The sequence below is a fragment of the Vicugna pacos genome, chromosome 13, assembly GCF_048564905.1.
Source record: "Vicugna pacos chromosome 13, VicPac4, whole genome shotgun sequence".
Lineage (NCBI taxonomy): Eukaryota > Metazoa > Chordata > Mammalia > Artiodactyla > Camelidae > Vicugna > Vicugna pacos.
In genome coordinates this window covers 19347942-19362238 of record NC_132999.1, presented here as the reverse complement: position 1 = coordinate 19362238, position 14297 = coordinate 19347942, and the positions used below count along the sequence as shown (strand labels likewise).

Below are 14297 nucleotides of genomic sequence, written 5' to 3'. Positions count from 1 at the left end.
AGGGTACACAGAAGGCACTCAACAAACAGTGACTGACAGCAAAGGGTATACTGTTTTGTTTCCAAGGAAGTTAAAAATAAAATGACTCCCAAAAACTCAGGCTGAAAATCCCAAATAGCAAATTTATAGATGTGATGGCTTCCCTGTTGGTTTCAGCTTAACTTCTCTTTCCCCAAGTCCCGCATCATCTCTACCTGTCAAAAGGTTAACTAGCTAAAGGGTCTGCCTCTTCAGCATCTCCTACGTGTGCACTCTCCGCTCCAGGTCCCCACGGCCACTTCCCGGTTCAGTCTCTCCCCACTGAGACCCTCAGAGCATGAGGCCTCTCCTCAGCCCGTCCATCCAACCACCATGCAGAGGAGCCGTCCCCAGGCAGGCCAGCCCCTGAGCACCTGAATCCTCCACCCAAACCCTCCAATGCCCACATCACCCCCGGTGAAATTCTGCAGCCTGGCATTCGGGGCCTCTACACAGTCTGGCTCCATACCACGCTTCCCACCTCATTGCCTGTCATTCCTCTCCACACTCCAGGCAAACGAAACCACGAGCTGCTTCCCATGGACGACTGAAATGCCACCTTCCTCTAGACTCTGATCACTCCCTCCTGGCTAAAAGTGATGCCTGCCTCTCTAAACACACAAGGCACGTCCCAACAATCAAATCACCGGGTTGGGATCAGTGGTCCTTTACTGAAATTTTTAGTATTTATCCTTTTGGAGTTGGAGCCACCACACTTTCTGCAAGTGAACACGAGAGCAGTTGGGCCTCGTGGCTTTGCATCCTGGCTGAGGGGCCCAGGCCTCGAGCCACCTGCGTCTCAGTTACCTGACCTGTAAAGCAAGGGTAGTGACACTGCTGCCACCAACACGCAGGGCTCTTAGGGTGACGGTTTCAGATACTGCATGGAATCTTCATCATCGCTTTTTGAGCCTAACTCTCCTACCACAGCCCAGGGTCCTGAGGGTACGGCAAGGCCTGCATCTGTTTCACTGTGCACCCCCAGCTTCAACTTAGGACAGGAGGAACTGAATAAACACCTTGTGCTAACTTTGCTGAAAAGTAGCTATTTAAAATTTCAAATCATGCTATGGCGATCTGAGCACGTATTGTGTACCTGGCACTCTGGGTGTATCCCGCAAAGTTGGCATTATTTAATCCCCGTTTTACAGATGATGAAACTAAGGCTCAAGGAAATTAAGTAACATTTGTGAGATCACACAGCCAGTAAGCCTGTGGAGCAATCCAAACTCAGGCCCACTCCTCCCACCATGTGAGACTTCGTGATGACTCCTGAGATGCTTATGAGTGTCCAAGGGGTCCTCAGCTCACACTCTGGAAAGCAACTGCTCACCTCAATCAGTGTCTTGTCTTTCAAGGGGATCTCGCCATTGTAGCAGATTTCCCAGAGTGTGGTTCCAAAGCTCCATTTGTCAGCAGCCACACTCAGGTTCTTGGAGTCTTCAACACACTCGGGAGCAATCCATGGGATTCGTTCTATGCACTCTGGAAAAGACAAGGGACACCGATCAGTTTCTGGAACCACCTGGGGAGTGGATCACTGTCACTGCAGCAGGAACTAGGAGCTAACAAAGAAGCTATTTCAAGTAGCACTTTCCAAACGTGGAGCACGGCTGCACTGATCCTGCGGGGAGCTTGTTAAAGGGGCGGTTTCCCAGGCTCCTCACCCTGGCCCTTCAGATGCATCAGTCTGGGTCAGGGCCGCAGCTGGGTCTGTTTATCACAAGCTCCCCAGGAGGGTCGTGTGAGCCAGTCTTCTGAAGCTCTGGCCTCAGAAACGGCACAGCACCCCGGGGTGGAGGCTGACACCCTGGGAAGGGAGAACAGAGGGTCATGTGGACAAAGGCTTGCGGAGGAGATGGCAGGGGAGAAGCAGCCGACAGGCATAGCGGGCAGGGCCAGCCTCACGTGCTCACGGTCACCCTGCAGGGTCACATCCCTTTCACACGGGTTTTCTTTCATTTGGGAAAGAACAAGGGAAGAGAAGACTGAGGTAAAGAAGTCACACCTCTCTTGCACCTGGCTACTAACCAAGGCCAGTGATCAGAGCAGGAACCCCTGCCACATCCATGCAAATGGACTTTAACAAGCCCAGTGGCCTCCCAGAGCGGCCTCCTGGCTCCCAATGTCACCAGAAGCCGAAGGGCCATCCCTAAGCGGGATGGTCAGGCCCCCGGCCCTCCCTTCCCCACCTTCTCACGTCCTTCCTCCTGGCACAGGCACGTGCGGGCCATGCTGCAGGCCCACCCACTGACCTGTAAGGCCCAGGTGAAACCCACCACCTCCCTGAATCACCCTCGGCCCCCGCAGGGTGATGTCTCTCGCCTCCGCGTGCCCACAAGATTTTAGGGCCACCCCTCGTGGGGTCCCGAGGCTTCTCTACTTGTGTGCTAGTCCTCGGTGTCTGTCGGAGACCCTTGCTGAGGTTCAGAGCTGAATCTGTCTCAGGACTGTCGGGTGGTGGCCAGGTAGTAAGTGTCAAACAGGCACTGAAGGACGCTTCCCGGTCCCCTTCCAAAGAATGGATGATTTGGGGCTTATTTGTGAGCCTGCTTTTCATCCTGGTTCCCTTCCAAACTCAGTCCACCCCCTGACTGAATGAGCAAAACTCTAAGTGCCAGGCACTGTGCTCGGTGCTGGAGGCTGCAGGCCATCGCAGGCCCGGGGGGACACCAGGGTCCCACGTGTGGCCTACAGGGAGAGCACATCCTGGGCGTTGCCCTCAGTGTCTCAGCTCCCATGGCTGTCCTTTCCTTTGGAGCCTTCAACTCACGATAACCTCAAAGAGAAGGCAAGGCCACAGCAATTGTTAAGGTGCCTTCCCACACTGCTCACTGCTACAGTGGATTTCAAAAGGAACACAGGGAGGGCCCAGGTCCCACTCCTCCCAACAGCTTTCTGAGCAGCCCCGGACCTGCGACCTCCCTTTGTGCTGCCCCAGCACCTGGATCACAGCTCCTTCATGGCAAGGACTGGACGTGCCTCGGGCGAGCTGCACCTTGAGGGCAGGGACCAACCCTCCCACATCTGACATCTTGGCAGGAGCACCAGACACCTTCTGCAGAAGTGTGCTTTCTACAAGGAGGCAGAACCCCAGCCCCAGCGCCCTCCCGCTGCTGGCCTGACCCTGCCCCGGGCAGGGCAGAGGGGTCGCGGAGGAGGGCGGAGGGAAGGGAGACACACCTTGCCTGGACAGCACCGTGATGGGGATGCCGGGGTCACTGAGCTTGATAAACGGGCCACACTCGCTGTCAATGCCCTCGCGGGCCAGGAGGAGGTTTTTAGTGCACACGTTTCCGTGGACCAGGTCTTTATCCTCCTGCAGAGTGAAAAGGCTGAGCTCAGCAAAGCTGCCCACAGGGCTGCCCATCTTCCCTCCTTCCCGCACTCCCCGCTTCTAAGCCTCAGATTTTTTCTCCACATTCCCCAGCCACAGCCAGACCCGGGCAGCCTAGCTCTCCCACAGATCTGTGGGACCCGGGCACATCATGTAACACCCTTCTACTCCAGTTCCCTCATCAGGGAGACACTGGAGCAGGCCTCATCAGGCTTTCGTGAGAATTACACTGACTGGAGCCTGTAAACCACCTGGACAGCTGAACCATGGTAAGCACTTCATAAATGGGAGTTGCTGTTGATGCTAATAAGTTTCATCCACTCTTTCAACAAGTATCGAACTATCTCTGCGCTTACGATACACTGCAGTGGAGAAATAAAATTTCCCTCTAAGCAGGATTCATACAGAAGCACACACAGAACAGCCCAAGATGACTGTTTTCAATAAGCACCAGGCACACCTGTGTTTGAGCACAGAGCCTGGGCCCCTCCAGCCTGCTGGGCTGGTACCTCCTTCCTGCGACCCCTACTAGGACATTCCAGTTCCTGGTGGGGACCACCACAGACATCAGAGCATACTTACCAAGTAACTCAGGGCGCTGGCCAGCTGCTTGGCAACTTTGAATTTCCAGGGTGTGGTGAGGACATCACTTTTCCGGTGCATGAAGAGGTCCAGGGGCCCCCCCTCCACAAACTCTTCCACCATGATATCTACAAGCACAAAAGAGGGCACACCTGCAACCCCTCATGCCCTCACGAGAGCCCCCTCCAGTGGCTGGTCCTTGGCTTGGGAGGTGCACGTGGCAGAGGGCTTCAGGGCTGGACAGGCCTGGGTTCAAGCCCTGCCCAGAGCTCCTCCTAACCTTGCTCTCAGGGCAATGACTTAGCTCGGTGACCCCCACCTCCCAGGTCTAGCGCAGCGCAGGGCCCAGAGCTGGCAAGAAAACATTCAAGAAGTGACTGAAAAACAGGTGGGATTTAGTCCCATGTCCACTATTAAAGGAAATCAACGCAAGTGACCTTCTCAGTACCTTGAACTGGCTGAGCGCAAAAAGAAAGGCGAGAAGCCTGGGCAACATGCAGGGGGTATCAGCGCCAAACACCTTCACAGCAGCCCTGCTCCCCGGACAGGGCCAACCTCCCCATCCAGAGAGAACACACTTACTCTCCACGTCTCGGACACAGACGCCATAGAGGTACACGATGTGTTTATGGGAGACCTGTCTCATCATGCTGGCTGCCTCAAAGAAGGCCTGTGTGAGAACAGGACAAAGAAAGGTCAAGGGTCGGCCTCCACTGGTCTGATCGCAAAGGGGCTCTGCTGAGGAAAGTTGGTGGATCCCAGGAAAGCTCACCCCGTCCTCATCTGATGCCCTGAGAGTACTCCCCTGGCCTCAACTGCCCAGGAGCCCTGCCAAGCCTTTACCAAGAGGGCCATCTGGCTGGGACGTGGGACTTATTTAAAAAACTTAATACAGAGCTGGGCTGGTGGGACAGGTTGGCTGACCACCTCCCCATTGGATACTCATGTCCACCACTTCCTCTTCAAAGTCTGTTCTACACTGTTAAAGTAAAAGGGAAAACAATGCAGCAGATGTCTCTCAAGACTTCGCTTTATCACTCTCACAGCCCGTGGGATCCTGAGTAAGTCATTTTACTCCTCTGGGCTATAGTTTTCCAGATTCTGAAGTGACAACCCTGGACTGCACCAACCCCTAGGACCACGTGGACTTCTAGGAAGGAAATGGCAGGAGGGCGGCAGGGACAGGGAGAAACAGGCCGAGCTGGCGGCTGCTGCTCAACCCACCTCGTCTTCAAACCACTCTTACTCATTTTACACACCAGGTTTATCTAAGACTGTATTTGCGAAAGGAATCCTGTGTGGAAAGCAAGTTTGCTTCACAGCAACAGATAAGGCCACAATCAGGGCCCAGGCTCTTCTCGGCCCACTGTGCTCTACTGGCTCCAGAAATGGGGAGGGCAGGGCGGTCGTGAGGAAGACACTTGCCAGGGAAATGTCCCTGTGGCTGGGGTCTAACACTTTGAGGATCACTTTTATTCTCTTCTCTTCGGCAGTTCCTTCGTCATCCTTGTAATCCATGAGGGTCCCAGAGTAGATGTGTGTCCGTGTGCCTCTCCCAAGGTGCTCGCCCTGAAGGAAGCAGCAGGAGGTTAGTGGGACTTTGCCCTTGGGCTGCCGAGGTGCCAGAGATGGGACTGAGTCCTTAATGGGAACACACAATGCCGGCAGGGGCGGGGCAAGGGCAAAAGAGCCCTAACAGCTCTCGCCTCCCCGGTGCCTGATCCCGTCAGGACCCTGGAGAAAACAAAAAGCTACTTGGCCACACACAGATGTGGCACTCTCTGGGCCCCAGGAGACAGTCCCCATATTCTCTCAACAGCAACTTGCTCTTTACCTCCAGGAACAGCCTGGGGCCAAAATATAACCCTGACTTTCACAAAACTTCCAACTGCGCGGTGCAATCCATAGCTAGTGACATCAGCCTCCCCCCCTCCGAGGCCTCCAGAGCAGACTCAGAGCAGACCCTGCAGGGGCCGCCTCCCTCACGGGCTGGGGCACAAAGCAGACGGGCTTGCTGGTCCTGGCCCTACTGCTTGCTGGCCTGTTAACTGAGAAACTTTCCTTCACCCTGCTCCGTCTCCACCCACTTTCTGTGAATGGGTAACAGTGTACCTGCCTCGTAGGGCTGCTGTCAGAATGAAGTGAAGAACTGGTACAAACCTGGGCACAGAGTAGGTAACAGCCAGTCTGTTGGGCCAGTGTGTTTTGCCCCCTCACACCCACACTATTCATTTTTCATCCGTCTGGGGTACGGGGGTGCACATGTACATGCAATTAAGATGAGCGATACAATTTACACACGCTTTTGCTCCAGCAATGCCCACAAAGGAAGATGATGTGAAGACAGGCAGAGACTGGGGGACAGGCCTCAGTTTTCCCACATATGAAAAGGGCTACCAAATGAGTGGACACATGAGACTGTCTGCTCAAGGCCCTGAGTACATAATGATCTGTCACTAAGGACCTTTCCAGTTTATGCTTTAATAACTCCATTTAAATACTCATAATATTTGAAAATCAAAATGTGATTCATGAAACTTAGGCACTGTCAAGCTATTGACATTTAACCCCACAAAACTTGCAAATCAGAGTCGTCTTATTCTCTTATCCTAAGATCCCCTGTAAGTGCAGAAGATGCATCTTGCTGCCCCCCTAAGCCAATGCCTGACCCCCCCAGGAACACACACAATCGTTAATTGGGTATATTAATTTGCTCAAATGCCACCATTTGTCATCTGTCATAGCAGAATAGTGATACCTCCGTCCCGTCTACTGTATCCTCGTGGCTATTCATTACAGCTGCATCTGTCATGAAGCGATTCATCAAGGTTATGGGAAGTTGTGTTCCCAGAACATCCCGTAAAAGCCATATGCTTTCAGAATAATTACTCTTCCCTAGAAGGGTTGCTTATTCCAGTGGCTGAGTCAGACACCATGCTGTCAGGACTCTACAGCGACCCAGAGGCTCCTGCGTGTCCCACTCCAGCCTCCCCGCCCGCTGCTCCCTCTGCCTTGGCCTAGCTTGTGTGCATCCTTTGAGGCTCTGCTCTGAGGCCACTTCCCCCAAGAAGTCATCTCTGTCCTCCCAAGGCCAGGGAGGATGATCATCTCTGACAGCCCCACATCCTGCCGTGCTTCCCTACTTTGGACTTGTCTCCTGCTCATGGAACGATCTCTGTAAGAAAGACAAGCGTCTGCCCCCCTTCCTGGGCTGTGAGCCTGCCGAGGGCGACGGTCGTGCCTGACACGGGGAAGTGCTCAATCACTGTTGCCTAAAAGATGGCTGGTGGCGTGGAGGATGATGATGTGCCCAGAGGCTCAAGGGGAAGGAAAGACAAAAACCCCAAGTACGTGCCAAGCTGCAGGCAGAAAGGGGCTGGGGTACTGCAGACCTGGTGACCTGAGACTCTGGACACAGCTCTGGCACCACCCCCACCCCAGGGACAGAACAGTAAGACCGGCCCCTGAGTGAAGCGTTTACATGAGGGAAGCGAGGCACTTGTGGCCGTGGACTTCCACTCCCTCACAACCTCCCCAACGATTTCAAGTACCGACTAGCCTCATGCCTGCCCGCCTCCACCAGGCTCCTCGGTGACAGCGAGCCCACGGTTCACCCTGTAACACCTCCAAGGAGTCACAGCCTCTCCCAGGCAGGAAGCGGCCTGCGCTGACTCCGTCCCTCCCAGGCTGCTGACGCCCTGTCTCCTCAGCCTCCCCCGGCGTGCGGTGTGTAGGGGGGCTGGGGAGGGAGTGCAGAACGGAAAGTGGGGGTTCCCTGGGCCTCACACCCCAGCCAAAGCCCAAAGGCAGCTACGAGGGGAAGTGGGCCCACCTAAGGCTGCAGACTCTGGGCAAAAGGCCCCCAGGGCTGGGACACTGGTCTGAGGGATCTGTTTCTCAAGACAGTTCTCCTTCAGGTCTGAACTGTGCGTCTACTGCTCCCTCGGTGCTCTGTGCGCCCCTAGCTTTGCTCCTTCTGGAAACGTCATCAGGAAGCCCAGAACTGAAATGCAGAGGGGCCTTTCCCGCAGCATGTTTTGGGACAATGAGGGTCACACTTGCCCACGGGGGGCCAGATTCTTGCTGCCCCGTCAGCATTCCGAGTTCTCCAACTCCTCTCTGCAGGAGACCCACAATGGATGGTCCCTGTAACCCCAGGTAACCCCACAAAACTTGACTAATCACTTCCTTCAGGGAGAAAGTCTCTGGTGTGCACCTGGGCAGGACGGCAGGGCCCTGGTCGACCAGCTTTACCTACAACAGGGAGGTTTCCTTGTTCTTCTCCCACCACCCTGGCTGCCCACTCCCCAGGCTGCTCTGCTGTGGGGAGGCAGGACCAGGGCTGGACCCAGAACTGCAGCAGTGACTCACCTGCATAATATCTTTCTTGAGGATCCGATCAAAACTCAGCTGGCTCATGGGGTAGACGGGCTGCCACTCTTGGGCTTTCTTAGTGGCCACCAGCAGGTTGGAGATTTCTGTGGAAGAGAGAGGAGCAGTCTGAGCGGAGCAGCCAAGGTCTAAGTTGTCAGTCATCCAACATATGCTGAGCCACGGGGCTTGCTCAATACATACTTGCACATTTGTTGGTTCAACCATTCAACAAATATTTACTAAGGACTTGATTCCTCCCATCCAGGAGCTCACGGGCTAAAAACAGAGCCAAAACGAATCAAATAATCAACCAATCAAAGGAAAAGCTGCAATCTGTGCAGCTCCTCTAAAGGGCAGGTGCAGGTGCTCCGGGGCTGACCCAGCAGGATCCGTCCTGGTCAGAGGTGAGGGGAGGACAGGAAGTGTTAAAAGTTCCCGAGAACAGAAACTGCAAGAAGGTAGGGCCGGTGTGTATCTTATTTCCTGCTCTACCCCTGCAGCCTGGTACACAGTAGACACTCAGTAAATATCTATTAAATGTGTGAACAAAAATAATCAGGGTGTGGGCTGGAGGAGAACTGAGGATGGAGGCAGCATGCTGGGAGTGACAAGAACTAAGGCAGGAGGCTGAAAAAGACAGGTTTCGTGCACAAGAACAGCAGGTGATGCCAAAAGGTCGTGCCTGAGCCTGTCCGGGCTCCTAGCAGCACCTGACACCCGGCACTGACTAAATGCCGGCTGAAGGTGCAGACGACGAGCAGAGCATCTCCCAGATCCTACTGATTCAAACAGCAAACCCTTTACACCGTCTGCCAGGCCAGGGGCAGCACAGGTGGCTAACTGGGAATTTATAACCCACGGGAGTTGCCTTCCCCACACACGGCCACCGCGAGCTACAAAGATACTGTGGGAAGGAAAGCCCCTTCCAGATTCGGGCTAGTAGTCAGAGTAGTCTAGGAACCCCTGAGGATTTTTAAGTATTCAGCCACTAGCTGCTAAGTGCCAGGTCCCCAGAGTGGGCCAAGTGACTCGAACATGGTCCCTCAAATCCTCACTGCCCTGCACGGTGGGGTTTGTTGTGTCTTTGTTTTTTTCAGCTCACACTTTCTGACTGCTTTCTCTGTGCCAGCCACTGTCCTAAAGAGCTCTATACACAGCAGTTCCTTTCTCCCCATGATAATCCTATGAGGTATACAGTATTCTTATCCCCTTCTGTAGATCAGAAAACAGATTCAGTGCCATTAAACCATTTGCCCAAGGTCAGGCAGCTAGTGAGCCCCAGACTCAGGATTCACACTGAAGTCAGGGCTGACTCCAGTCTCCTATCTCCTGGAGCGCTCCTGGCCCTAGTGGGGGGTACAAATCTGGGAGTCAAAACCTGGGTTCAGATACAGGTTCCCCTTGTTACCGCAGCCTGGGAACTCCCTTTCCCAGAGTCTCCTCTCCTGCTTTCTGTTATGCTGAGTCCACCGTGTTACCTGGGTAAAATCAGATTCAAACAGGCAACTCGGGACTGCGCTGATGGAGAAAGGACATCAAGAAAGGGGCGCCTGAGTGGTGCCCCCAGGAAAGGGTCTGAGCAATAGAGCCGTCCAGGAAATCAGAGAGGAGGATGGAACAGGGCCATTTATGAGCCAGTTATCCCCAGCTGCTTCAGGGAACATGACACTAGGGTCAACGATGTGAGTGGGGAAATCTGTGAAACCTCCACGAACCTGTTTTCTCACTAGAAAAACGGGCGACTCAGGCGTGCCCCTCACCGGGCTGCTGTGAGGGATAAATGAGATCAAGTGCCTGGTGTGTAGTGAGGGCTCCAAGACGGCAGCTGCTGTGATTAGGACCAGAACTCCATCCGTCAGTGCCATCACCCTGGTTGTACCAGCTGTTCCTGGAGCCCTGGCAACAATCTGCAGACGTCCTCAGTGTCAGAGCTGAACGGCGCAGACATCAAGCTCCAAGCTTGACTCCACGTACGAGGACGTGAGCAGGCTCAGTGGTGACTGGGCCAGTGGGTCCTGAGGGGCCCGGTCGCCTTGACAAGGTTCCCCTCAGGCGTGGAGAGGGGCAGCGGTGCTGGACAATGCACAAGAGATGTGGGCTGGCGTGGCTGTCACACCCACTCTGAGTGGCCACCTGCTTTTTAGTTATTTCATGAGGAATTTCTTGGTTATATTTTCACGTGTGAAACCCAGACTGGGGTCTGGCCATCAGAACCCTGTGCTCAGAAGGGCTGCGGCTCTGAGGAATCCAAGACAACACTCTCTAATTTTCACAGCTTCACCACGTCTCTACACTGCAGGTGGTAGAGAGGGAACAGGGGGCTTCCGTGGGATGGCCCACATCAAACAGCCTCAGACACGGCCTGGTCTCACTCCCTCCTTCAGAGCACCCCCACCCCCAGGGTCAGGAGAACTGGCCTTTACCCTCGAGTCTGAGGCTGGCGCCAGCACCTGCACCTTTGCAAAGACCGTGACACAGGGGAAAGATCACTGGAGTTGGAGTCAGAAAACCTAAGTTCAAATCCCCACTCCTCTGGCTCCTCTAAGTGATCTTGGTAAGTGTAATACTCTGCGTTGTTCTGAGGACTCTTCTGAGGACTCAGTAACTTAAAACACGAAACCCCCTCAAACAGCGCCTGCCAAACTCAAGACTGACTCACACGACAGCAGCCATCATCGTCATCGGTATTGTTTGCCACCTTATTGTACCTGCTGCTCGTGCTGCTACTGCCTGTGTGGCCTTGAGCAAGCCGGTGAACATCTCTGATCTTCCACTGCCTCATCTTTTTAATAGCTACAAAAAGCTATTGTGTAGATTTGAAAGATGCAGATACGCACATACGCTGCTCGGCACTGGCAGGTACCCACCAAGACGGGCACTCCTGCCGTCGTCATTCCCTTGACAGTCATCAGTGAGCGCCGATCCTGTGCTGTGCAGTGTGTGCTGCCCACGAGTCAGAGTGGGGAGACCAGGTCCTGCCTTAAGAGTTTACAACCAAGTGGAGAGACAGACCTTGAACACACTCAGCGCCAAGTTCCAAGAGCCCCAACAGAGCAGTGAGAGAGGCCTTCAATTCCCTGCCTGTGCCTCTCCCACCAGAGTCGCTGGTCCCAGGTCTGGGCCAGTCGGGGCAGCGTCTACACCAGAGACCTCTGCAGCTAACGCCAGCAAAGAAATCACGTCCCAGTCTCCAACCTGCCGCCACTGACTCACTTCCCGTGGCTGCCGTTCTCCACCGCCTCAGGCTCACCCAGAGCCCACCCATTCCCAGGAAAGCGAAAACCACTGCCGACATCTGGAAGGAAAGACTGTGTGAGTGAACAGGGCTGTCGGGCGCTAAGGTTCTAACTCACTCCCAGGTCTCACAGCCAAGCAGCAGATACATCTTTACTTTTGCAGAACATCTTCAAGCACAGAGACAAAGGCTGCAGTTACTCCCCAAGGCTGGCAGGAAACCCTATCTGATCAACAAGAGCCCAGGTCCTTCCTCTTTCAGCGAGTTCAGTGACAGTGCCTTGCCGGGAGACCAAAAGGCGATTCAAACACCAAGAGCCCAGGACCCTCTCTGCTCCGGTGCTGCTTCCTCTGCTCACCCCTACAGACTCATGGACACACCCCGTTAAAACAGACCCCTCGGGGTATCCTTGACCACACTCACTAGGGTCTCAGGGACACTGTGCTGCCCTTTCCTGAGGCCTGCCTCCTTCTAAGGGAAGTCGCTGCCACATGCAGGGCACTACCTTATGGTAGAGAAACAGCAAAGACCAATACTCATGGCATCTGGCACTGGGGGTAGACCTGGCACTCAGACTCTTGACTATGACCCTTAATAAGACCCACTTCACTTCTCCAGGCCTCAGTTCTCTCATGTATAAGATGGGACACTTGCTCAGGTGACCCCTAAGTGTCCTCCCATTCTCACACTCTGAGAGGTGATGACTGCACCTGCAGGACATCAGTGACACTGCTCACAGGGCTCACAGAAGAGCAGCTGACTTCCTCACCTTTCCTAACCACTGCCTGCAAGATAAAGTCACCCTGCTCCTTGGCATGGCGTCCAAGGCCTCCCAAGATCCCAAATCTCTGCCCTCCCAGTCTCCCCTCCCCCTTCTCTCTAACTGCGCTAAACACGCTAGCCCTCCAAAACCTTTCTGCAGCCGCTGCGTCTGCCCACCACTCTGTCCTGCACAGGCCTGCTGGGAATGCCCTTATCCAACTGGTGCCTCCCGCTCATTTTCCAACACTTGGTTCAAGATCCACTTCTTCCGTGTACCTTCCATGTGATTCGGGGATCTTGACCATCTCCTCCTCTGCAACCCCGGGGGATGGAAGGATGGAAGGATGGATGGATGGACGGACGGACGGATGGACGGACAGACAGATGGAAACATCCCTTACACACACCAGTGGCCTCATTTACCAGCAACACATTCTGCATCAGGCTGGAGAACCCTGGGGCACTGAGTCTCATGCATTTCTGACTCTTTGCATCTAACATAGTTCTTGGCCCACAGAAGATGTGTCAGGATCATTTCTCAAACAGATAAACCACTGACAAGGGAACTCTTAAGACATTTTACGTAAAAGAAGAAAGAAGTAAATTCCTGCTTACTAATCCTGTACACGCCTCTTTCTGTGGCCTGAGATGCTGAGAAGACCAGAACATCTTTTCTACAGAAAATGCTGACACCTGAGGAATGGGACTTGAGTCAGGAACAGACTTGTAACAAAACTCAGTGAAAAACACCTAGAAGCTGCTGGGGAGGCACCACTGTCGTCAAAGCAGCCAGCATCTTTCGGTTGACCCGGGTCTGGCAGCGTCACGAGGGCCGCGGCCCAGCTCTGGCGGGGGGAGACTGACCTCGGGGCTTGGGCTGGCAGCAGCGCTTCAGCACGAAGCTAATGTTGTCTGTGCGCAGGATCTGCTTCTTCAGGTGGCTCATGAGGTCCCCGAGGCTGGGGAAGCTGCGGTCTGAGCCATGCAGGCTGTAGCGGCCCTTCTGCACTTCGATCTGAAAGTTCTTGAACTGTTTCTGGCCACCCAGCACCTGCCATGCAGAAAATGATCAGAAAGGATTTGTTTTAAAAGGGGTCAGGCAAGTCTCTCATGGGTATGCGTGACGTTAACAACAGGGGAAGCTGGGTGGGGGGCATACAGGAGCTCTGTACTGTCTCTGTAACATTTTTGTAAGTCTAAAATTATTCAGAAATAAAAAGCTTATTATAAATGAGTCAGTGAAACAATAACTAATAAAAGGAGACAGGAGAAGGCACTGATAAAAGGGAGTTAACACCAGGCAGACAGCATAACAGAGCAGTGATTTCTGCAAGAGTATCACTTCATTTTGGCCCTTAGGATGAACTTCGTGGAAACACCCACCTCACAGGATTGTTGCTACGATTATATGACACGGTGCAGGTAGAAGAGTTAGGAAGCACTTTAGAAGGTTAGCAGCTATCATTATGCGTGAAATAATAAGCACTAGAGCAAAACTTATGCAGGAACTCCCTCAAACTGAGCTCTTCCAAGAACCGCCAGGGAGGTGGCAGACAGCTGTCTGATCTGGTTTGGGGGTTGTACGGTGCCCCAGAGGGGAAGCAGAAGCAGAAGTTTTCCTTCATGAGCACTTCTGTACAAAGGAAGCTTATTTTAGTGGTTAAGAGTGAGGGCGAGAAAGATGCACTTATGGTGTAAACTAGGACAAGATATTTAAAATCTCGATGCCTGTCTTCATCTGTCCCCTGGGGACATCTCACCACCTCCGAGGGCTAGTACAGGGCTTAAACAAGAATAGGCAGGTAAAGCGCTTGGCACAGCGTCTGGTGAGCCGTAAGAAACAGCAGGAGTAATCATGTCTACGACTCCTGTCCTCCCCAGGTGACCTGACACCCAGGTAGCCCGTACTGACTCACTGACAGTCTGGGTACAGCACAGGTCGAATCCACCTCAACATGTAGTTGGGCAGTCTCACGGCCCCGTCCGTGA

General features: G+C 53.8%; 1 protein-coding gene across 13 annotated transcripts in view; it reads right to left on the bottom strand.

The window, feature by feature from the left end:
* JAK1 (Janus kinase 1) overlaps positions 1-14297 on the bottom strand; it is a 210039-nt gene that overhangs the window by 7365 nt on the left and 188377 nt on the right. For all 13 annotated transcript variants that reach the window (XM_072974293.1, XM_072974291.1, XM_072974298.1 and 10 more), the window contains 7 exons: positions 13173-13359; positions 8309-8415; positions 5363-5506; positions 4520-4607; positions 3938-4065; positions 3202-3337; positions 1352-1503 (listed from right to left, as the gene is read on the bottom strand). In XM_072974293.1, coding sequence (XP_072830394.1) covers positions 1352-1503; positions 3202-3337; positions 3938-4065; positions 4520-4607; positions 5363-5506; positions 8309-8415; positions 13173-13359 — 942 coding nt within the window. The remainder of the gene's footprint in view (positions 1-1351; positions 1504-3201; positions 3338-3937; positions 4066-4519; positions 4608-5362; positions 5507-8308; positions 8416-13172; positions 13360-14297) is intronic.